The sequence below is a fragment of the Anomaloglossus baeobatrachus genome, chromosome 4, assembly GCF_048569485.1.
Source record: "Anomaloglossus baeobatrachus isolate aAnoBae1 chromosome 4, aAnoBae1.hap1, whole genome shotgun sequence".
Classification (NCBI taxonomy): Eukaryota; Metazoa; Chordata; class Amphibia; order Anura; family Aromobatidae; genus Anomaloglossus; species Anomaloglossus baeobatrachus.
In genome coordinates, this window is record NC_134356.1 from 508,087,829 (window position 1) to 508,113,213 (window position 25,385).

At 49.0% G+C, this 25,385-nt stretch overlaps 1 protein-coding gene across 1 annotated transcript in view; it reads left to right on the forward strand.

Annotated features, from left to right (window-relative positions):
- The window catches only part of WHAMM (WASP homolog associated with actin, golgi membranes and microtubules), a 60,406-nt gene that overhangs the window by 12,765 nt on the left and 22,256 nt on the right, over window positions 1–25,385 (forward strand). The window contains 2 exon segments of the mRNA XM_075345843.1: window positions 4,291–4,460; window positions 21,857–22,022. Coding sequence (XP_075201958.1) covers window positions 4,291–4,460; window positions 21,857–22,022 — 336 coding nt within the window.

Sequence of the window (25,385 nt, forward strand, 5' to 3'; positions counted from 1 at the left end):
CCACACATGCTTTTTAATCATTGTGGCCAAATAGTCCTACTTTAACCTCATCGGTTCACATGACTTGTTTCCAAAATGCATCAGCTTGTTTAGATGTTCTTTTGAATACTCCTGACGCTGAATTTTATGGTGAGCACGCAAGAGAGGTTTTCTTCTGATGACTCTCCATGAAGGCTGTATGTATTCAGGTGTCTCCGAACAATAGAACAATGTACCACAACTCCAGAGTCTGCTAAATCTTCCTGAAGGTCTTTTGCAGTCAAGCGGTGGTTCTGATTTGCCTCTAGCAGTCCTACCTGCAGCTCACAGAAATTTTGCTTAGGGTACCGTCACACTTTAGCGACGCAGCAGCGATCCCACCAGCGATCTGACCTGGTCAGGATCGCTGCTGCATCGCTACATGGTCGCTGGTGAGCTGTCAAACAGGCAGATCTCACCAGTGACCAGCCCCCAGCCAGCAGCGACGTGCAAGCGACGCTGCGCTTGCACGGAGCCGGCGTCTGGAAGCTGCGGACACTGGTAACTAAGGGAAACATCGGGTATGGTTACCCGATGTTTACCTTAGTTACCAGCGCACACCGCTTAGCTTAGCGTGTGCAGGGAGCAGGAGCCGGCACTGGGAGCGTGAGATCTGCGGAGGCTGGTAACGAAGGTATATATCGGGTAACCACCTTGGTTACCCGATGTTTACCTTGGTTACAGCTTACCGCAGCCTGTCAGAAGCCGGCTCCTGCTCCCTGCACATTCAGGATTGTTGCTCTCTCGCTATCACACACAGCGATGTGTGCTTATCAGCTGGAGAGCAACAATAAAAAAACGAACCAGCACTGTGTGTAACGAGCAGCGACCTCACAGCAGGGGCCAGATCGCTGCTCAGTGTCACACACAGCGAGATCGCTATTGAGGTCACTGCTGCGTCACAAAAAACGTGACTCAGCAGCGATCTCAGTAGCGATCTCGCTGTGTGTGAAGTACCCCTTAGTCTTCCAGTTCTTATCTTAACCTCCATTGTTCCTGTTAGCTGACATTTCTTAATTACATTTTGACCTTAAGCCCCCGTCACACACAGCGAGATCGCTAGCGAGATCGCTGAAACATCACAGGTTTTGTGACGTATCTGCGACCTCGCCAGCGATATCGCTGTGTGTGACAAGCAAAGCGAGCGGGCCCCTGCTGTGAGGTTGCTGATCATTACAAAACGATCAGGACCATTTTTTGCTCGTTGGTCTCCCGCTGTGCAACGATCTGAATGTGCAGGGAAGCGACGGTACGCTGGTAACCATGGTACACATCGGGTAACTATGCAAAGCACTTTGCTTAGTTACCCGATGTGTACCATGGTTACCAGGGTACGCCGGTTACAGGCTGCCAGACACCAGCTCCCTGCACACGTAGCCAGGGTACACATCGGGTAACTATGCAATTCGCTTTGCATAGTTACCCGATGTGTAGCCTGGCTACCAAGCACAGCGCCGTTACACGGGTGGCTGGTCTCTGATCGCTGTGGAGATCTGCCTGATTGACAGCTCACCAGCGACTATGTAGCGACGCTCCAGCGATCTTTGCCTGGTGGGATCGCTGTAACGTCGCTACGTGTGACGGAACCCTTAGGAAACAGCAACTTAAACTCTTTGCTATCTTCTAGTAGCCGTCGCCTGCTTTGTGGTCCTCCATCATTTTTATTTTGAGTATTAGACACCTGCTTAGAAGAACACATGGCTGCTGTTTTTTGGCACAAGGTTTAAGGATTTTGGGGTTTTCTAAAGCTGTGAAATTTGCATCACTTGGCCTTTCCTAACGATGATCGTGAACAAGCCTTAACGCTAACAGGCTAGTTAATGTCTGAAACCTTGATCAACGTTATCTGAGCACACAAATCTCCAAACTTTTGCATTGGCCCATTTTCAATTTTGTGGGGGTTTTTTTTTTTTTTTTGTTTTTTTTAAAGTTGAAATTTTTTATTTTCTTTGCCTAAAATACAAAGAAAATGTGTCATCTTTAACTTTATGCCTTTTAGATCATTTCATTTTCAACGTGCTTAAATGGTCACAACAGTAATTTTGACCAGGGGTGTCCAAACTTTTGCATGCCACTCTACACCGTAGCCTAGAACTGGGTGGTTGCTAAAGCAAACTTCTATTTCATACTCTTCCATTATTTTCTGACTCTGACACCAACTCTTTATGAATGGCCAATATATAATGATGAGTAATATCACTATACGTTTGCTCAATGGATATATGATGGTATAATAAATATATCCCCTCTTAAAGTGCCCCCGATATCACTTGGGATATGTACATCTTAAATGCTGATTTTTATATTTGTTTGGACTGAATTAGGACATGGTCCCATTACCCTTTCACTTAGGCACATTGAAGCTCAGGTATTTCCCAAGTGATGCCTGTTAGACTTTATTTCTAGGTGGTAATATTCCCATCATGCAATATTATTAAAGAGAAAATCTACCGTATTCTATTTTAGCCTCGTTCATAGGGGAAAAGCATTTGACTTTGACTTTGTGGCTCAAGGACCCCAGTTTCCCTGATAGGTGGCTGTGGTTATCTTGCATGTCTACGATAGGAATAATGGGAATACTTCTATTAGAAACATACAGTGCTTTTCGAAAGTATTCGGCCCCCTTGAACTTTTCAACCTTTTCCCACATTTCAGGCTTCAAACATAAAGATAAAAAAATTTACATTTTTTTGGTGAAGAATCAACAAGTGGGACACAATTGTGAAGCAAAACGAAATTTATTGCTTATGTTAAATTTTTGTAAAAAAATAAAAAACTGAAAATTGGGGCGTGCAATATTATTCGTCCCCTTTAAGTTAATACTTTGTAGCGCCACCTTTTTGCTACGATTACAGCTGTAAGTGGCTTGGGGTATGTGTCTATCAGTTTTGCACATCAAGAGACTGAAATTCTTGCCCGCTCTTCCTTTGTAAACAGCTGGAGCTGAGTGAGGTTGGATGGAGGCGTTTGTGAACAGCAGTTTTCAGCTCTTTCCACAGAATCTTGATTGGATTCAGGTTTGGACCATGACTTGGCCATTCTAACACCTGGATAAGTTTATTTGTGAACCATTCCATTGTAGATTTTGCTTTATGTTTTGGATCATTGTCTTGTTGAAAGACAAATCTCCGTCCCAGTCTCAGGTCTTTCGCAGACTCCAACAGGTTTTCTTCAAGAATGTTCCTATATTTGGCTCCATCCATCTTCCCATCAATTTTAACCATCTTCCCTCTCCCTGCTGAAGAAAAGCAGGCCCAAACCATGATGATGCTGCCACCACCATGTTTGACAATGTGGATGGTGTGTTCAGGGTGATGAGCTGTGTTGTTTTTACGCCAAACATATCATTTGGGCATTGTGCCCAAAAAGTTCGATTTTTGGTTTCATCTGACCAGAGCACCTTCTTTGGTGTCTCCCAGGTGGCTTGTGGCAAACTTTAAAAGACACTTTTTACAGATATCTTTGAGAAATGTCTTTCTCCTTGCCACTTTTCCATAAAGGCCAGATTTATGCAGTGTACGACTGATTGTTGTCCTAGGGACAGACTCCCCCACCTCAGCTGTAGATCTCTGCAGTTCATCCAAAATGATCATGGGCCTCTTGGCTGCATCGCTGATCAGTCTTCTCCTTGTTTGAGATTACATTTTTGAGGGACGGCCAGGTCTTGGTAGATTTGAAGAGGTATGATACTCCTTCCATTTCAATATGATCACTTGCACAGTGCTTCTTGGGATGTTTAAAGTTTTGGAAATCTTTTTGTATCCAAATCCAGCTTTAAACTTCTCCACAACAGTATCACGGACCTGCCCGTTGTGTTCCTTGATCTTCATGATGCTTCCTGTGCTGTAAACAGAACACTGAGACTATCACAGAGCAGGTGCATTTATATGGAGACTTGATTACACACAGGTGGATTATATTTATCATCATCAGTCATTTAGGACAACATTGGATCATTGAGATCCTCAAAGAACTTCTGGAGTGAGTTTGCTGCACTGCAAGTAAAGGGGCGGAATAATATTGCACGACCCAATTTTCAGTTTTTTTTATTTTTTTGCAAAAGTTTAACATAATCAATAAACTTTGAAATTGTGTCCCACTTGTTTCTTCAACAAAAAATTTAATTTTTTGATGTTTGATGCCTGAAATGTAGGAAAAGGTTGAAAAGTTCAAGGGGGCTGAATACTTTTGCAAGGCACTGTATCGTTAAACTGTCTTGAGGACTGTACTTTCTGATGATGATGATGATGATGGTGTGTGTATTTTCAACAGCAATGCAAAAGAATATGGAGTTGGACAGGAGGAGATTTGGACAAGCCACTTGGGCCTCAGCGGTGCCAAGACTGGAGAGGATCAAGTCTATGTTGGCAAAAGAAAGTCTTCAGCATATGAGATCAAAGGAGCTGTGCCTGAATCAGAAGAGGGCAGATATCAAGCAAAGCGTAAGATACTTTACAAATGGGATTTTTCTAGGTTGTAACTTTATTTACTTTTTAAATAAATACTTTTCCTGCCAAATTGTATTCTGGAGGTAGAGCACAGAAAATAAGAGTATTTCTACCCTTCCATTTTTGTGAACATTAATATTTGCACTTGCTAATATTATCTCCTGGCAGATATGTAGCCCTGTCTGGCCATTCTTAGGCTACTTTCACACATCAGGTTTTTTCCATCAGGCACAATCCGGAAAAAAACGGGTAAAACTGATCCGGTACCACATCCGTTTTATCCCCATATATTTGCATTGTTACCGGATTGTGCCTGATGGATTTGCGTTGCATCTGTTTTTTTCCGGATGCTGCAAAATTAATTAAAGCGGCGGCTGGGCCGGAGGCAACGTATCTTGCAACGTTTTTTTTGTCCGGCAAAAAAAAACGCATCGCGCCGGAACGGTATGGAGCGATACGGCGTGTTTTACAATGGAAGCCTATGGACGCCGGATCCGGCGCAATGCGGCAAAAAACGGACGCAGCTGCCGGATCTGTTTTTGTAAACTGCGCATGCTCCAATGTTTTGAAAAAAACAAATCCAGCAAAAAACTGATCCGGTTTTTTACGCATCCAGCATAACGGATCCGTTAAAAAACTGATCCAGTGGATACGGTTTTTACATTTTTTGCCAGATTCGTTGGATCAGGAAAAAAGGATTATGCCTGAATACAGAAAACTGATGTGTGAAAGTAGCCTTAAGATGGCCATGCACATGGCTCTCAACAGTCTCAGACCACCATCTAATATGTATGGCGCCTCCTCAGTCCTCCAACAGCAGATGTCGGGGGCGGAAAATGGGGCTCAGGCACTTGGATTTAAGCAACCCAATCAAACACCAGAGATGTATGTCAATGGCCTGCTCCCCTTTTCAGTTAGGGCTCTCTTGGACATCCATTATTTTTCAACTTATAAGAAAAACTGACTTTTGGGGGGATCAGACTTGTGGTATGGTCCAAGTGGCGGGCAGGTATCATTTTCCCACATTGCGGTCACTCTGCGTGGATGCTGCAATACTAGCTCCTGCCTTTACTTGACTTAGCTCCTTTATTAACCCATCGGGGTTCATGAGGGGGAATCGCATTGGGACATGGGATAGTTAACATTTGGACCATTAAAGGGAACCGACCACCAGGATTTTGCTATATGAAGTAAAGGCAGTGCCATACTGGCACTAAGATGCTGAATCCCGGCATACCTGATCTAGAAAGATGTGATGCTTGGTTGATGAAATATCTTTAGTCAATGTTACAGAAATGCACTGCACTTTGATTGGCGTGTGCAGCGGTGCGGGCCTCTGTAGGTCAGGTCATCAGTGTATATTCCTCCTCCTGTGTCTTTTATTGCACGCCAACCGCAGCAATGGCAGCATGGCATGATTTGTAAATATAAAAAAGGGGGCACACAATACAAGGTGCAGGAGGAACAATATACACAGAGAACCCGACCCGTGTGCACCCGACCCACAAAGGCCCACACCGCTGCACACACCAATCAAAGTGCAATGCATTTCTGTAACATTGACTAGATATTTCAGCAAGCAAGCATCCGATCATTCTATAACAGGAATGCCTAGATACAGCATCTTACTGCCTATGTGGTACTGCCTTGATCTCATATTGCAAATCCTGTTGGTTCCCTTTAATGTTTGCAATCTAAGTACACTTTGTGAAGAATTATTAGGCAAGTTGTATTTTAGAGGATTTTTTTTATTATTGATCAACAACTATGTTCTCAATCACCCCAAAAGACTCATAAATATCAAAGCTTAATATTTTTTTGAAGTTGGAGTGTGGTTTTTTTTTAGATTTGGCTATCTTAGGAGGATATCTGTTTGTGCAGGTAACTATTACTGTGCAGAATTATAAGGCAACTTAATAAAAACCAAATATATTCCCATCTCCCTTGTTTATTTTCACCAGGTAAACCAATATAACTGCACACAATTTAGAAATTAAACATTTTTGACATGTAAAAACAAAACCCAAAATAATTCGTTACCAATATAGCCACCTTTCTTTATGATGACACTCAACAGCCTACCATCCATAGATTCTGTTAGTTGCTTGATCTGTTTTCGATCAACATTGCGTGCAGCAGCCACCACAGCCTCCCAGACACTGTTCCGAGAGGTGTACTGTGTTCCCTCCCTGTAGATCTTGCATTTTATGAGGGACCACAGGTTCTCTATCGGGTTGAGATCAGTTGAACAAGGGGGCCATATCATTATTTTCTTCGGCGCTCTATTGGGAGACCCAGACGATTGGGTGTATAGCACTGCCTCCGGAGGCCACACAAAGCAATTACACTAAAAAGTGTAAGGCCCCTCCCCTTCTGGCTATACACCCCCAGTGGGATCACTGGCTCACCAGTTTTCTGCTTTGTGCGAAGGAGGTCAGACATCCACGCATAGCTCCACTGTTTGTAGTCAGCAGTAGCTGCTGGCTATATCGGATGGAAGAAAAGAGGGCCCATATGGGGCCCCCAGCATGCTCCCTTCTCACCCGCGGTGGTGCTTGTAAGGTTGAGGTACCTATTGCTGGTACAGAGGCTGGAGCCCACATGCTGTTTTCCTTTCACATCCCCTGGAGGGCTCTGTGGAAGTGGGATCCTGCCGGCCCCCAAGCCCTGGGGCCGGGCTCCATCCACAGACCCAGAGAACCTGCTGGATTTGGAGCGGGAGTGCCGTTCAGGGACAAGGCCCTGCAACTTTCAGGTACTCTGTGTCCCCGGCAGGCACGGACACTCTCAAGGCTTGCTGAGCGTTATAGTGCGCCGGGGACAGTAGCGCTGTGCGCTGGGGTTAGGTCACTGCAGCTTTGCTGAGTGACGTTACATGTTGGGAACTACTGCGCCGACCGCTCCTGGAGCGGCGGCGCAGCTGCGACTTGTGGTGCGCCGGGGACTTTGCGCCGACCGCGCTTTTACGGCGGCGGCGCTTCTAACTTTAGCCCCCGGCTTCTGCGGCCTAGCGCCGCTTCGTTCCCGCCCCCACCCTGTCAATCAGGGTAGGGGAGAGACGCTGCTCAATAGGCAGCGCCGAGGGCTGGAGCTTTATTTACATGCTCCAGCCCTCTCACTAGGCACAGTGGGAAGCAGGCTTCCCGCTCTTCGTCTGTATACGCCCAGGGCCCGCCCCCCCTCTCCACAAGGACGCCGGCAGCCATTACACATGCGGTCTGGCTGGGGAAAGGCAGCAGGTTCTGGGAGACCCAGACTAAAGGGATTTCGGCGCCCACACACCCGCTCCTAAGCGGGCGGTAAGCAGCACTTTAGTGCTGGCCCCACTAGTGCCTCAGTGTTATATTAGTGTACTTTTTTCTTGGTACCATATATATATATATATAGTTGCACTGTAAGGTCGCTTCTTGGCTGGACACCCTGTACTGCTCTGAGGAGGCAGCAACATGTCATCCGCAAAACGCAAGGGTGCCAAGGCACGGGCTGTGTACACTGTTTGTACTGCATGTGGGGCTAATCTACCAGCAGGCTCCAACGACTCTCATTGTGTGCAATGTTCAGTCCCAGTGGCACTTCGTCAGCCAGAGCCTATTGTGGTGGTAGCCCAGGCAGAGACGCCTGTAAACCCTGCCCCGGTGACGGGGACAGACTTTGCAGTTTTTGCTGATAAAATGTCTGTGACTATGGCAAAAATCCTGGAGACCTTGCAGTCCAGGCCAGTTACTCAGACCATGGACACTGCTGTGTCTATGCTCTCCGGTCCCCCTCAGTTGGAACTAATCCGTGCTCCAAGGGGGTCTCAAGCATCACAGGCTGAAGTCTCTGACTCAGATGACAGTCCCAGGCAGCCTAAGCGAGCTCGCTGGGAAAGACCATCCACGTCATCACACTGCTCAGGGTCTCAACGAGAAGAGTCTCTCTGTGATGAGACTGAGGACGGTGATCAGGATTCTAATCCTGAGGCCCCTCTCAATCTGGATGCCCCTGATGGTGACGCCATGGTTAATGACCTTATATCGGCAATTAATAGGCTGTTGGATATTTCTCCCCCAGCCCCTTCTGCAGAGGAGGCAGCTGCACAGCAGGAGAAGTTCCATTTCCTGTATCCCAAGCGTAAATTAAGTGCTTTTTTGGACCACTCTGACTTCAGAGAATCGATCCAGAAACACGACGCTCATCCAGACAAGCGTTTCTCTAAACGTTCTAAGGACACCCGTTATCCTTTTCCCTCTGAGGTGGCCAAACGCTGGACCCAGTGTCCAAATGTGGATCCCCCAATTTCCAAGCTTGCGGCTAGATCCATAGTCGCAGTAGAGGATGGCGCTTCACTTAAAGATGCCAACGACAGACAGATGGACCTTTGGTTGAAATCTGTCTATGAAGCTATCGGCGCGTCGTTTGCTCCAGCATTCGCGGCCGTGTGGGCACTCCAAGCTATTTCAGCTGGTTTAGCACAGGTGGATGCTATCATACATCCAGCAGTGCCGCAAGTGGCGTCCCTAACTTCGCAAATGTCTGCGTTTGCGACCTATGCTATCAATGCTGTCCTAGAATCTACGAGCCGTACTGCTATGGCGTCCGCCAATTCTGTGGTTTTGCGCAGAGCCTTGTGGTTAAAGGACTGGAAAGCAGATGCTGGTTCCAAAAAATGCTTAACCAGCTTGCCATTATCTAGAGACAGACTGTTTGGTGAGCCATTGGCTGAAATCATAAAACAGTCCAAGGGTAAGGACTCTTCCTTACCACAGCCCAGAGCAAGTAAACCTCAACAGAAAAGGTGGCAGTCGAGGTTTCGGTCCTTTCGAGGCTCGGGCAAGGCCCAATTCTCCTCGTCCAAAAGGACTCAGAAAGAACAAGGGAGCTCAGATTCCTGGCGGGCTCACTCACGCCCCAGGAAAGCAAATGGAGGAACCGCTTCCAAAGCGGCTACCTCATGACTTTCGGCCTCCTCCCTCCGCATCCTCGGTCGGTGGCAGGCTCTCCCGCTTTTGCGACATTTGGCTGTCACAGGTCAAAGACCGGTGGGTAACAGACATTTTGTCTCGCGGGTACAGAATCGAGTTCAGTTCTCGGCCTCCACTTCGGTTCTTCAGAACCTCCCCACACCCCAACCGAGCAGATGCCCTGCTGCAGGCGGTGGACTCTCTAAGAGCAGAAGGAGTCGTGATCCCTGTCCCCCCTCAGGAACGGGGGCGAGGATTTTACTCCAATCTCTTTGTGGTTCCAAAAAAGGACGGCTCCTTCCGTCCTGTTCTGGACCTAAAACTGCTCAACAAGCATGTGAACGCCAGGCGGTTCCGGATGGAATCCCTCCGCTCAGTCATTGCCTCAATGTCTCAAGGAGATTTCCTAGCATCAATAGACATCAAAGATGCTTATCTCCACGTGCCGATTGCTACAGAGCACCAACGCTTTCTACGCTTCGTGATAGGAGACGACCATCTTCAGTTCGTAGCTCTGCCATTTGGTCTGGCGACAGCCCCTCGGGTGTTCACCAAGATCATGGCGGCAGTGGTAGCAGTCTTGCACTCTCACGGACACTCTGTGATCCCTTACTTGGACGATCTACTGGTCAAGGCACCCTCTCAAGAGGCATGCCAACTCAGCCTGAATGTTGCACTGGAGACTCTCCAGGCGTTCGGGTGGATCATCAACTTCCCAAAGTCAAATCTGTCACCGACCCAATCACTAACGTATCTTGGCATGGAGTTTCATACTCTCTCAGCGATAGTGAAGCTTCCGCTGGACAAGCAGCGGTCTCTACAAACTGGGGTGCAGGCTCTCCTTCGAAGTCAGTCGCACTCCTTAAGACGCCTCATGCACTTCCTCGGGAAGATGGTGGCGGCAATAGAGGCGGTTCCGTTTGCGCAGTTTCATCTGCGTCCACTTCAATGGGACATTCTCCGCCAATGGGACGGGAAGTCAACATCCCTGGACAGGAAAGTCTCCCTTTCCCAGACGGCCAAAGACTCTCTGCAGTGGTGGCTTCTTCCCACCTCATTATCACAGGGAAGGTCCTTCCTACCACCGTCTTGGGCGGTGGTCACGACAGACGCGAGTCTGTCAGGGTGGGGAGCAGTCTTTCTCCACCACAGGGCTCAGGGTACGTGGACTCAGCAGGAGTCCACCCTTCAGATCAATGTTCTGGAAATCAGAGCAGTGTATCTTGCCCTACTAGCCTTCCAGCAGTGGCTGGAAGGAAGGCAGATCCGAATTCAGTCGGACAACTCCACAGCGGTGGCATACATCAACCACCAAGGGGGGACACGCAGTCGGCAAGCCTTCCAGGAAGTCCGGCGGATTCTGATGTGGGTGGAAGCCACAGCCTCCACCATATCCGCAGTTCACATCCCCGGCGTAGAAAACTGGGAAGCAGACTTCCTCAGTCGCCAGGGCATGGACGCAGGGGAATGGTCCCTTCACCCAGACGTGTTTCAGGAAATCTGTCGCCGCTGGGGGGTGCCGGACGTCGACCTAATGGCGTCACGGCACAACAACAAGGTCCCAACCTTCATGGCACGGTCTCGCGATCAAAGAGCGCTGGCGGCAGACGCCCTAGTGCAAGATTGGTCGCAGTTCCGGCTCCCTTATGTGTTTCCACCTCTGGCACTCTTGCCCAGAGTGCTACGCAAGATCAGATCCGATTGCAGCCGCGTCATACTCGTCGCCCCAGACTGGCCGAGGAGGGCGTGGTATCCGGATCTGTGGCAGCTCACGGTCGGCCAACCGTGGGCACTCCCAGACCGACCAGACTTACTGTCCCAAGGGCCGTTTTTCCATCGGAATTCTGCGGCCCTGAACCTGACTGTGTGGCCATTGAGTCCTGGATCCTAGCGTCTTCAGGATTGTCCCAAGGGGTCGTTGCCACCATGAGACAGGCTAGGAAGCCCACGTCCGCTAAGATCTACCACAGAACGTGGAGGATATTCTTATCCTGGTCCTCTGCTCAGGGAGTGTCTCCCTGGCCATTTGCATTGCCTACCTTTCTTTCTTTCCTGCAATCTGGGTTAGAAAAAGGTTTGTCGCTCGGCTCCCTTAAAGGTCAGGTCTCGGCGCTATCCGTCTTTTTTCAGAGGCGTTTGGCACGCCTTCCTAAGGTGCGCACGTTCCTACAGGGGGTTTGCCATATCGTACCCCCGTACAAGCGGCCGTTAGATCCATGGGATCTGAACAGGGTACTAGTTGCCCTCCAGAAGCCGCCCTTCGAGCCTCTGAGGGAGGTTTCACTTTCTAGACTATCACAGAAAGTGGCTTTTCTGGTAGCGATCACATCTCTTCGGAGAGTGTCTGAGCTGGCAGCACTATCATCCAAGGCTCCCTTCCTGGTCTTCCACCAGGACAAGGTTGTGCTGCGCTCCATTCAGGAGTTTCTCCCGAAGGTGGTATCCTCTTTTCATCTTAATCAGGATATCTCTTTGCCTTCGTTTTGTCCTCATGCAGTTCATCGGTATGAGAAGGATTTACATTTGTTAGATCTGGTGAGAGCACTCAGAATCTACATTTCCCGCACGGCACCCTTGCGCCGTTCGGATGCACTCTTTGTCCTTGTCGCTGGTAAGCGCAAAGGGTCGCAGGCTTCTAAGGCCACCCTGGCTCGATGGATCAAAGAACCAATTCTTGAAGCCTACCGTTCTGCTGGGCTTCCGGTTCCATCAGGGCTGAAGGCCCATTCTACCAGAGCCGTGGGTGCATCCTGGGCATTACGACACCAGGCTACGGCTCAACAGGTGTGCCAGGCAGCTACCTGGTCGAGTCTGCACACTTTCACCAAACATTATCAGGTGCATACCTATGCTTCGGCGGACGCCAGCCTAGGTAGAAGAGTCCTGCAGGCGGCAGTTGCCTCCCCGTAGGGGAGGGCTGTCTTGCAGCTCTAACATGAGGTATTTCTTTACCCACCCAGGGACAGCTTTTGGACGTCCCAATCGTCTGGGTCTCCCAATAGAGCGCCGAAGAAGAAGGGAATTTTGTTACTTACCGTAAATTCCTTTTCTTCTAGCTCTTATTGGGAGACCCAGCACCTGCCCTGTTGTCCTTCGGGATTTTTTGGTTTGTTTGCGGGTACACATGTTGTTCATGTTGAACGGTTTTCAGTTCTCCGATGTTACTCGGAGAGAATTTGTTTAAACCAGTTATTGGCTTTCCTCCTTCTTGCTTTTGCACTAAAACTGGTGAGCCAGTGATCCCACTGGGGGTGTATAGCCAGAAGGGGAGGGGCCTTACACTTTTTAGTGTAATTGCTTTGTGTGGCCTCCGGAGGCAGTGCTATACACCCAATCGTCTGGGTCTCCCAATAAGAGCTAGAAGAAAAGGAATTTACGGTAAGTAACAAAATTCCCTTCTTTTCATCTTAGACCTTTACTGGCCAGCCACGCTGTGGAGTAGTTGGATGTGTGTGATGGAGCTTTGTTATGCATGAAAATCATCGTTTTTCTTGAACGATACCGATACTTGAAGAAGTTGTCTTCCAGAAACTGGCAGTAGGTCTGGGAGTTGAGCTTCACTCCATCCTCAACCTCAAAAGGTTGCACAAGTTCATCTTTGATGATACTAGCCCATACCAGTACCCCACCTCCACCTTGCTGGCGTCTGAGTTGGAGTGGAGCTCTCTGCCCTTTACTGATCAGCCTCTGACCCATCCATCTGGCCCATCAAGAGTCACTCTCCTTTCATCAGTCCATAAAAACTTTGAAAAATCAATCTTAAGATATTTCTAGGCCTAGTCTTGACGTTTTTTCTTTTGTTTCTTAGTCAAAGGTGGTGTTTTTCAGCCTTCCTTACCGTGGCCATGTCCCGGAGTATGGCACACCTTGTGCTTTTTGATACTCCAGTAGCGTTGCAGCTCTGAAATATGGCCAAACTGGTGGCAAATGGCATCTTGGCAGCTTCACACTTGATTTTCCTCAATTCATGGGCAGTTATTTTGCGCCTTTTTTTTTTCCCAACACGCTTCTTGCAACTCTGTTGGCTATTTGCCATGAAACGCTTGATTGTTCGGTGATCACGCTTCAAAAGTTTGGCAATTTCAAGACTGCTGCATCCCTCTGCAAGATATCTCACAATTTTGGACTTTTCAGAGCCTGTCAAATTTCTCTTCTGACCCATTTCGCCAAAGGAAAGGAAGTTGCCTAATAATTAAGCACAACTTATATAGGGTGTTTGATGTCATTACACCACACCCCTCCTCATTACAGAGATGCACATCACCTGATTTACTTAATTGGTAGTTGGCTCTCAAGCCTATACAGCTTGGAGTAGGACAACATGTATAAAAAGTATCATGTGATCACAATACTCATTTGCCTAATAATTCTGCACACAGTGTATATTTCCTTTCAGTGCCTTCATGTTCTGGCAATGCCCTATGGGTTTATGTATATATTGGTACTTAGGAGTTTTTTATTATCAAGCTGTTTCTCTGATTTATTATTTTAACCCAATATTTGTAGGGTGACTCACTAGTGTGCTGCACTTATGTATGTGCCTAATAAGGTTTCCACGGCTTGTCATAGTTAAGCAGGGGCTTCAGTTAGTATTTTTGGGTTGCCAACCTCTGCGGATAGGTAGGGATTACTAGTCTCTTCCTACTGACCTTATAGCACTTTGGCTTGGCATTACCCCAAAATTAGTATGTGCATCTCTTGTTAATTTGAGGATGTGTTTTTTTTTTTTTGTTTTTTTTTTTTCCTTTGTCTAAACATATTTTTTAAAGTCTCTATTAACCCCTTTTCACGACCGGCCGATTTTTGTTCGTTTTCCGTTTTTTTTTTTTCGCCATTCTTCTGAGACGTAACTTTATTTTTCAGTCAATATGGTCTTGTGAGGGCTCATTTTTTGCGAAACGAGCTGTACTTTTAAATTAAGTTTTACCATATAGTCTACTGGAAAACTGCAAAAAAATTGCAAAAAAAGTGCGATAGCACTATTGTTTTTGAGATTTTATTCACTGTGTTCACTATATGGTAAAACTGATGTCTGGGTGTGATGCCTCAGATTAGTGAGAGTTCGTAGACACCAAACATGTATAGGTTTCCTTTTATATAAGGGGCTAAAAAAAAAATCGTAAGTTTATCCGAAAAAAGTGGCGCACATTTTACGCCATATTCCATGACATGTAGCGTTTTTCCTTTAGTCGGGATCAATGGTTCAGTGATTGCTTATTTTTTGCGTCTTGAGCTGACGTTTTTAACTGTACTATTTTTGTGCAGATGCTACGTTTTGATCGCCTGTTATTGCATTTTGCGCAAAAGTTGTGGTGACAAAAAAGTAATTTTGGCATTTGGAATTTTTTTGCCGCTATGCCGTTTACTGATCAGATTAATTGATTTTATATTTTGATCGGGCGTTTCTGAACTCGGCGATACCAAATGTGTGTATATTTTTTATTTTCTTTATCGTTTCTTTGGGAGACCCAGACCATGGGTGTTTAGCTTCTGCCTCCGGAGGACACACAAAGTACTACACTTAAAAGTGTAGCTCCTCCCTCTGAGCTTATACACCCCCTGGTGAGCCAGTCCCAGCCAGTTTATCGCTTTGTGTTCAGGAGGCATACATCCACACATGCATTCTCATATGATTTTTTGCTTTTTGGAAAGAGATTGAAGAAATGCGGGTCCACGTCTGGACTCCCGGCATGTCCCTTCTCACCCCACTGTGTCGGCGGTGTTGTTAAGGTTGATTTCCAAGGCTGGAGCCTTACATGCCGTGCTCCTTCACCATCCCTTCTGGGCTCTGGCTTGAAGTGGGAGCCAGCACGGTCTCCATGCCTGGCAGGAGACCGGTCTCCATCCACAGCCCCTTGAGGATTCTGTTGGACCGGAGAACTCATCCCCAGGGACCTGGCCCTGCGTCTCAGCAGCTAAGTACCTGAGACGTTTGTGTTGGGGGTCCCTGTTCTTTATTGTATGGGGAGAGTATGCTGAATGTGTTTATTTTGACATTTCTGGCGGGTTCTCTAGCTTTCGCCCGAGAACCGCGCCGATGGTGCCTGCGCGTCGGCCTCGCCGCTTAAATTTAGGCCCCGGCTTTGCCGGAGGCCTAGTTTCTGTTCACTTCCCTCGCATGTCACTCATGCAAGAGGGACAGGCACGGCTCCTCCCGGCGGCCGTTCTGCACAGGGGAGGGACACTCCCCACTGCTGGGGCGTGTCTCCTCTCCTGCAGGTCTATGGCCCTCCAGTTCCCGCTCCTCTACAGGAACGCCCCCTAGTCCCACCCCCTCTCTTCGCTCCGGCGGCCATTTCTCAGGCAGAGTTCACTCTGCGCTGGGCCTGTCTGCACTCTGCATCCCTGCTGAGGTGCTGTGCATTGGGGGTCCGGGCTTCGGGATCTGGAGGGCACACAACACCGCTTCCAGCGGTCTGGTAAGCCACAGCCAGTCTCCGGTTGTGCACCTCTGTATATTCTCCCTGGGGTTCATTCTCTTGCAAAGCCCCCACTCCAGCAGCACTCCAAAGCTTTATTCTGTATGCACTGCATGTAAGCTCATGCTGCCTGAGCCGAGCACCTGTCCACATTGTGATGTTTGCTCTAACTTGGTGCTGCCACAGCCTGGAGTCTCACCCCCAGTGGTCTCTCAGGCTGCTTCTGCACCTGTGGCTGAACCCCCAGCCTGGGTAGAGTCCTTTTCTAGGTCCATATCCCAGTCATTTGCTGAGTCCATGGGACTTTTGTCCAGGACTTTGTTGAATATGCATCAGCCCTCCTCACAGGATGCCTCTAATACTCTTGCCAGGAGATCCCTATCCTCTGACCTCCGACCATCAGAGCTCAGAGGTTTCATCATCAGGTCCCAGACCCCGTCCTTCTAAGAGAAGGCGCAGGGTTTCCTCCCCCTCCTCATCCCGTGGCGCTGACTCAAGAGCTGACTCTCAAGATGAGGAAGATGCCCTCACGGGGGGCTCGGAGGCTATGTACCCCATCGATCTCTCTGAAGGTGACTCAGATTTTAGTGACTTGATTGCTTCTATTAATTCTGTACTGGATCTCAATCCGCCAGTCTCAGAGGAGCAACCCTCTCTGGCAGAAAAGCATCAGTTTACCTCGCCTAAGAGAGTAAAGAGTGTGTTCTTTAACCACTCCAGTTTTCAGACCGCTGTGACCAAACCCAGGGCCTGTCCTGACAAACGCTTTCCAAAGCGTGGTTCTGATGACCGTTTTCCCTTTCCACCTGAGGTGGTCAAGGAGTGGTCGCACTCCCCAAAGGTAGACCCTCCGGTGTCTAGGCTCTCAGCCCGGACCGTTGTGTCGGTGGCTGACGGCACCTCACTTAAGGATTCCACTGACCGTCAGATTGACCTTCTGGCCAAATCTGTGTATGAAGCTGCGGGGGCCGCTTTTTCCCCGACTTTTGCAGCAGTGTGGGCTCTCAAAGCCATCTCTGCTTCCCTAGAGGAGATGCATTCCCTCACCAAGGAATCTATGCCTGAGATGGTTACCTTAACTTCTCAGGCTTCAGCTTTTTCATCTTATGCCATGTCTGCCATGCTAGAGGCTTCTCACCGCACTGCGGTGGCTTCAGCTAATTCCCTTGTTATCCGCAGGATCTTATGGCTTCGAGAGTGGAAGACAGATGCTTCTTCCAAGAAGTTTCTTGCTGGGCTCCCTTTTGCTGGTTCCCGGCTGTTCGGTGAACAGCTGGATGAAATTATTAAGGAAGCTACTGGCGGGAAGAGTACTTCCATGCCACAAACCAAGACCAGGAAACCCGCCCAGGGTAGGAATCAATCGAGGTTTCGTTCCTTTCGTTCCTTCAACTGGTCATCCTCTAAGCCCTCCGCCTCGTCCGCTAACTCAGCTAAGGATCAGAAATCCAACTGGCGCCCAAAAGCGCGTCCGCAGAAGACCGCAGGAGGTTCTGCCACTAAGGCAGCCTCCTCATGACTCTCTGCCCGCTCCAGCCTCGTCCTTAGTCGGTGGCAGGCTCTCCCACTTTGGCGAAGCTTGGTTAAAACAAGTCTCCGATCAGTGGGTGAGAGAGATCATATCTCACGGCTACAGGATAGAATTCTCTTCCAGCCCGCCAAACAGATTTTTTCTCTCAACTCCCCCCTGCTCCAAGGCCGCCGCCTTCTCACAGGCCGTGGCATCCCTGCAGGCAAACTGAGTGATTGTACCAGTTCCCACTCGGGAACGGTTCAGAGGTTTTTACTCAAACCTCTTCCTAGTTCCCAAAAAGAACGGTACCTTCCGGCCCATCCTGGATCTCAAGCTTCTCAACAAGCATGTTCGGGTGCGGCATTTTCGCATGGAGTCTCTGCGATCAGTCATTGCCTCAATGACCCAAGGGGATTTCCTGGCGTCCATCGACATCAGAGATGCCTATCTACATGTGCCAATCGCAGTTTCACACCAGCGTTGGTTACGTTTTGCCATAGGAGAGGATCATTTCCAATTCGTGGCTCTCCCCTTCGGGTTAGCCACGGCCCCTCGGGTATTTACCAAGGTCATGGCGGCAGTAATTGCGGTCCTGCACCTCCAGGGGTTGGCAGTGCTTCCTTACCTGGACGACCTTCTGGTCAAGGCTCCATCCAGCGCAGACTGTCAGCGGAGTGTCTCGCTCACTCTCGCCACTCTAGCCCAACTCGGGTGGCTTGTCAATCTTCCCAAATCCACTCTGACTCCGACCCAGAGTCTCACGTACCTAGGGATGCAGTTCGAGACTTTGCCGGCACTTGTGAAGTTGCCCTTACTCAAACAGCAGTCTCTCCAGCTAGCGGTGCGCTCTCTGCTGCGGCCTTGCCGTTATACCCTCAGGCGCCTGATGCAGGTGCTGGGTCAAATGGTGGCGTCCATGGAGGCTGTTCCCTTTGCCCAGTTCCATCTGCGCCCTCTGCAGCTGGACATTCTCCACTGTTGGGACAAGCGCCCTTCTTCCTTACAGAGGTTAGTGGCTCTGTCGCCACGGACGAGGAGCTCTCTTCAGTGGTGGCTTCGGCCCCTCTCCCTGTCCCAAGGGCGCTCCTTTCTGGCCCCGTCCTGGGTGATTCTCACCACGGATGCCAGTCTTTCTGGCTGGGGAGCGGTATATCTCCACCACAGAGCACAGGGCACTTGGACTCCGTCCGAGTCAGCCCTTTCAATCAATGTGCTGGAAACCAGAGCCGTGTTTCTAGCTCTCCTAGCTTTTCACCACCTGTTGGCGGGCAGGCACATTCGAGTCCAGTCAGACAACGCAACGGCGGTTGCCTACATCAATCACCAAGGCGGGACACGCAGCCGCCTGGCAATGATGGAGGTACAACGCATCCTTCAATGGGCGGAGGACTCCAAGTCCACCATATCTGCAGTCCACATCCCAGGCGTGGACAACTGGGAGGCAGACTATCTCAGCCGTCAATGCGTGGACGGTGGCGAGTGGTCCCTGCACCCGGCAGTGTTTCAGTCAATCTGCCGCAAATGGGGCACTCCGGACGTGGACCTAATGGCATCCCGTCACCACAACAAGGTTCCTGTTTACGTGGCTCGCTCCCACGATCCTCAGGCCTTCGCCGCGGACGCTCTAGTTCAAGACTGGTCCCAGTTTCGTCTGTCCTACGTGTTTCCCCCTCTAGCTCTCTTGCCCAGAGTCCTGCGCAAGATCAGAATGGAGGGCCGTCGAGTCATCCTCATTGCACCGGACTGGCCCAGGCGAGCTTTGTATCCGGACCTGCTCCAACTGTCCGTAGAGATGCCGTGGCATCTTCCGGACCGTCCAGACCTACTCTCGCAAGGTCCGTTTTTCCGCCCGAATTCTGCGGCCCTCAAATTGACGGCGTGGCTCTTGAGTCCTGGATTTTGACTACTTCTGGTATTCCTCCTGAGGTCATCTCCACTATGACTCGGGCCCGTAAGTCTTCCTCCGCCAAGATCTATCACAGGACTTGGAAAATTTTCCTGTCCTGGTGTCGCTCTTCCGGCCATCCTCCTTGGCCATTCTCTTTGCCGACCCTTCTGTCTTTTCTACAGTCCGGTCTGCAGCTAGGACTGTCCCTCAACTCTCTCAAGGGACAAGTCTCAGCTCTGTCAGTACTGTTCCAGCGGCGTCTCGCCCGGCTGGCTCAGGGCCGCACCTTCATGCAAGGCGCGTCTCTCATCATTCCGCCTTATCGGCGGCCCTTGGATCCCTGGGACCTTAACTTGGTCCTCATGGTAGTGCAGAAACCCCCTTTTGAGCCTCTTAGGGAGGTTTCTTTGTATCGTCTTTCTCAGAAAGTGGCCTTTCTAGATGCCATAACTTCTCTCAGGAGAGTCTCTGATTTGGCTGCGCTCTCCTCGGAGTCACCTTTTTTGGTTTTTCACCAGGACAAGGTGGTTCTCCGTCCGACTCCGGACTTTCTTCCTAAGGTGGTCTCTCCCTTCCACCTTAACCAGGACATTTCCTTACCTTCCTTCTGTCCGGCCCCTGTTCATCGCTTTGAAAAAGCGCTGCATACTCTAGATCTGGTGCGTGCTCTCCGGATTTATGTGTCTCGCACCGCTGCACTTAGGCGGTGCACCTCTCTTTTTGTGCTAACCACAGGACGGCGCAAGGGTCTCCCTGCTTCTAAGCAGACCTTGGCCCGTTGGATTAGATCGACCATTTCGGACGCCTACCAGAGTACTCAGGTGCCTCCCCCGCCGGGGATCAAAGCACACTCGACCAGAGCTGTCGGTGCCTCTTGGGCTTTTAGGCACCAGGCTACGGCTCAACAAGTCTGTCAGGCTGCCACTTGGACTAGCCTGCATACCTTCTCGAAGCACGACCAAGTGCATGCTCATGCTTCGGCAGATGCGAGCTTGGGCAGACGCATCCTTCAGGCGGCTGTCGCCCACTTGTGAAGTTAGGTTCTGCCTACTTCTTAGTTTTTCTGTTTATTTCCCACCCAGGGACTGCTTTGGAACGTCCCATGGTCTGGGTCTCCCAAAGGAACGATAAAGAAAAAGAGAATTTTGTTTACTTACCGTAAATTCTTTTTCTTATAGTTCCGTATTGGGAGACCCAGCTCCCTCCCTGTTGCCCGTTGGCAATTTTCTTGTTCCGTGTGTTATCACCGGCTGTTGTCGTGGACAGAGTCTCCGGTTGTTCCGGCTCTTGCTCTGTTCTACTTGTGGGTGGCTATTCTCCTTCAGCTTTTGCACTAAACTGGCTGTGACTGGCTCACCAGGGGGTGTATAAGTTCAGAGGGAGGAGCTACACTTTTAAGTGTAGTACTTTGTGTGTCCTCCGGAGGCAGAAGCTAAACACCTATGGTCTGGGTCTCCCAATACGGAACTATAAGAAAAAGAATTTACGGTAAGTAAACAAAATTCTTTTTTTTTTAACCCTTCAATTTTCAATGGGGCGAAAGGGGGGTGATTTGAACTTTTAGGTTATTTTGTTTGTTTTTTCTTAATTTTTTCAAACTTTTTTTTTTTTACTTTATTTTACTAGTTCCCCTAGTGAGCTATAGTGATCAACAATCCGATCGCTCTGCCATATCTGCTGATCACAGCTACACAGCTGTAAACAGCAGATACGCTCACTTTCTGCTTCACTTGGCTCCTGGCCGAGTGAAACTGAAAGTAATTCATGGCAGGTACAGGAGTCATCACATGACCCTGTGCTACCATGACAAATACCGGAAGTCACGTGATCCTGTCACATGACTTCCTGTATCGGGCGGTAAGTAAAGGTTTACTGCGATCGCGATTATAATAGCCCTGTCACATATTGACAGGGACATTTAAGGGGTTAAACGGCACGAGCAGATAACAATTCTGCTCGTGCCTAGCAGGCACACATCTCATCTGTACAAATCAGCTGAGATGTGCGCCGATCGCGGCATGCTGCCGGCGGCAGACCGCGGGCAGTAACATTATGACCGCTAGGACTTAATATTACTGCCCGCGGTCGTTAAGGGGTTAAAGGGAACCTGTCAGGTCCAATATGCACCCAGAAACATGAGTGGAGAGGTGAGTGAGAGCACCCTCTGATGCTGCGTGTTCATTACCATGTTAGCACTCCCACAGGGACGTACTAACTTGCTAATGGAGCCGACTAGCCAGGGGAACTAACTCATTAGCATTCGATATAAGATCTTTAGAAATACTTTTTCTAAAGATTCCTTTATCTGTTAGTGTATACAGGGACAGTTAGGCAGGGATTAGCAATATGCACCCAGAACTGCTTGTTGTTCTGGGTGCATATTGGACCTGACAGGTTCACTTTAAGTTATTTAATATCAGACATCTGATTGGGCCCTTATTTGTATAAGAAGCAGAATTTCTGAATTAGGTTAATGTATGAGACAGACATAAGAAGATCGGCAGCACGAGTTGAGGCGTGCGAGTATTCGTACAACTATATCTACGATTATATAAAGGAGCCTGACATTATGCAGTCATTGCACTAAACAAAATTCAGAATAACACAATCTACTCTTGATCTGACAGATGGAAAACCTGTTCAACTCTGATGGGGCAATTGCGTGTTTGGATCGTCTGGAGTTGCAGTACTACGAGACGCAGCTAGAACTGTATGATGTACAGTTTGACATATTGAAAAATGAAGAAATGTTGCTAATAGCAGAACTAGACACACTACGACGGCAAATGAAAGGTAATGGGCTTCACTTTTCTTGTGCTATAAACAGAAGAGGTAACTAATGGTTAATGTCTTCTGCCCAAACACAGGGCACTTTTCTGGCATATGATAGATTGTACTCCATGATCCTATTGGGCATACAGTTACAATCACAAGTATTCAATTCTCATTACAAATTAGTTTTTATTAGCAAAATGTACAAGCCTTAAGGGGGCTTTACACACTACGATATTGCTAATGCGAAGTCGATGGGGTCACGGAATTTGTGACGCACATCCGGCCGCTTTAGCGATGCCGTTGCGTGTGACACCTATGAGCGATTTTGCATCGTCGCAAAAACGTGCAAAATCGCTCATCGGTGACATGGGGGTCCATTCTCAAATATCGTTGCTGCAGCAGTAACGAAGTTGCTCCTCGTTCCTGTGTCAGCATACATCGCTCCGTGTGACGCCGCAGGAACGAGGAAGCTCTCCTTACCTGCCTCCCGGCCGCAATGCGAAAGAAGGAGGTGGGCGGGATGTTATGTCCCGCTCATCTCCGCCCCTCCGCTTCTATTGGGCGGCGGTTCAGTGACGCTGCTGTGACGTCGCTGTGACGCTGAACGAACCGCCCCCTTAGAAAGGAGGCGGTTCGCCGGTCACAGCGATGTCACCGGGCAGGTAAGTGCATGTGACGGGTTTGGGCGATGTTGTGCGGCACGTGCAGCGATTTGCCCGTGTCGCACAACAGATGGGGGCGGGTACCCACACTAGCGATATCGGTACCGATATCACAGCGTGTAAAGTGGCCTTTAGCCCAATGGTTTTGAGCTATTTTTAAATTGTACTTGTGCGATTGGTTTATAGCAAGGGTAATAAAAGTTTTATATTTTTTTGTCCAACTTGGAAAGTTATGATACTTTCCATATCACTTTATTAAGGGGTGAAAAAAATCAACATATGTGACTTACAAACTTCTATTTTTCTTCAGTCTGTTTAGCTGCATGGATATTATAACCTACTTATTTGGAGTACAGATGATGGCAGTGAAAGCATCAGCATCTGTCTCCTCCTCCTGAGTGATGTGCTGATCAGAACAATCTATGGTAGCAGCTTATCCCCTGACTTAGAGGTTGTTACTGGCTGTTACACTTAATGAGCTAGGTTATCATGATATTTGGTGTCTAAAAAATCCTAAACTTGGAGTGTCTTCCTGTTGCTCCTCAACTCACCATACGTTGTCAAGAATTGATTTACCAGTAGGTTCTGAATCGATGGTGCCTCTGGTGGCGGGGTTGAATACTTAACAAGAAGTATCTCGGACCACTCACCCATTATAGTACAGATGAGATGGGGAACTAACATTGTAGGGAGAGGGGTCCCATGGCGGCTCAACCTGAATTGGCACCTTCTGATTAATGGGGATACCATAGTGGGGTTTATCAGGGAATATTTAAAATATAACATTGATTCTGCCTCTCTAAATATTGTCTTGGACGCGCTTAAGGCTTTTTGTAGGGGGATTCTCTCAAAAGAAATGTACCAATTTAAAACCAAATTTAGAAAGTTGACAACTTACCTGCGCGAAGCGGTAGATAAATACGAACTTCAATTCACCAATACACCCTCAGATTCCATTAGGAGGCGGCTTAAAGTATATCCGGATCATTTACTAGACAAAGCCGAACATTTATTCAGCATCCATCTGCCTCTAACAGCCACAGGTGGAGCGGCGCTGCACCCGCAGTTGTTAGGCTATGTGCGCACACTGCAGATTTGTTTCATCAACAAAAAACGCACCTCTGGCCGAAAAAATGCATAAAAAAAACATGCGTTCTTACCACGTCTTGGTGCGTTTTTACCTGTGGTTTTGTTCCTGCATTTTTCTAACATCAATGGCAAAACACAGGGAAAAACGCAGGGACCTGCAGAAAAGAAGTGACATGCTGCTTTTTGCTGCAGAAAATCTGCAGCAAAACCTGTAAGGGAAAAAGATGCAATGTGCGCACAGCATTTTGTGATTTCTCATAGACTTTGCTGGGGAAGGACTGCAGGAAGGTTATGAACAAAAACTGCACCAATTCTGCACCAAAAACGCAGTGTGTGCACACGGCCTTAACCTGTTAAATGTCGCTGTCAATCTCTGATAGAGGCATTTCACACACACCAGTAGGGGGGGTGCGCTGCTCTGAGCCCTCGTCGGCGTGCTAATGTGTTGTCATAACAGTTGGGTCTGCTGATGACCCATGTGTCTGTTATTGCAGCACTCCTGTGAAAACCAGCCCATGGCCGGCTTTTATAAGGGACTGTGATTTCTTCTATATACAGAAATACTGTGGCATTGCTGCTTATAGAACAAGTGATCAGCCTATTGCAGGTTCAAGTCTCAAAAGTGGACTATGAAACACTACAAAGTAAAAAAAAAAGTGTTAAAGGGGTGGTTCACCCATTTTTTTTATTTTCTGTAGAAGTTCTACTTACAATTCTAGGTATTTTCTCCATTGGCTTGTATTTCCATTTCTGGCACTGGGCGGCGCTATGCTGCACGCTCAGTGCCTGTCACATGACCCCCTGGAGCTGTGGCCGCCAGCATCCTCTGACGTCCCGGCATTTCCGGGCTCTCAAACTGGTCGGGTACGTCACAGGATGCTGGCACCACTCAGATTGAGTGACAGGGCTGTGGGCGGTGACTACCGCACGTCACAGCCCAGCATCGAGGGGAGGAGCCGGAGGACGTCAGTGTGGAGCCGGCTAAGCGTCCTGCAGATGGTGGCACGGGGCGCCAGTGTGCAGTAGAGGGGGGGGGTTCTTCAGCTGAAATCCCCCCCTGCACGGAAGTATCTGATCACACTCTCCACCCGCCCGCTCTGCTGCGATGTCAGGAGAGCGGCCGATGTCGGGCAGTGTGATCATGGGCTCCTCCCAGCAGCACTGCAGGACGCAGCAAGACACTGACAGGCATGTCTCCGCTGTGCTCTGCCACCTGTCCTGCTGCATGGGACCAACTGTCTGCACTCTGTCACCTCCACCACAAGTCACAGAGTATAGACAGTTGGTGACAGATCACCTCTGCCCCCCCTTCTTCTTTCCCCACTCTCTTCTCTCCCCCCACTCTTCTCCCCCTCCTCTCTTCCCCCTCTTCTCTGCCCCCCTCTTATCCCTCTCCCCCCTCTTTTCCCGCTCTCTCTCTTTTCTCTCTCCTTCTCTCTTCTCCCCCCTCGCTCTTCTCTCTCCCCCCTCGCTCTTCTCTCCCCCCCCTCGCTCTTCTCTCCCCCCCCTCGCTCTTCTCTCCCCCCCCTCGCTCTTCTCTCCCCCCCTCGCTCTTCTCTCCCCCCCCTCGCTCTTCTCTCCCCCCCTCGCTCTTCTCTCCCCCCCTCGCTCTTCTCTCCCCCCCTCGCTC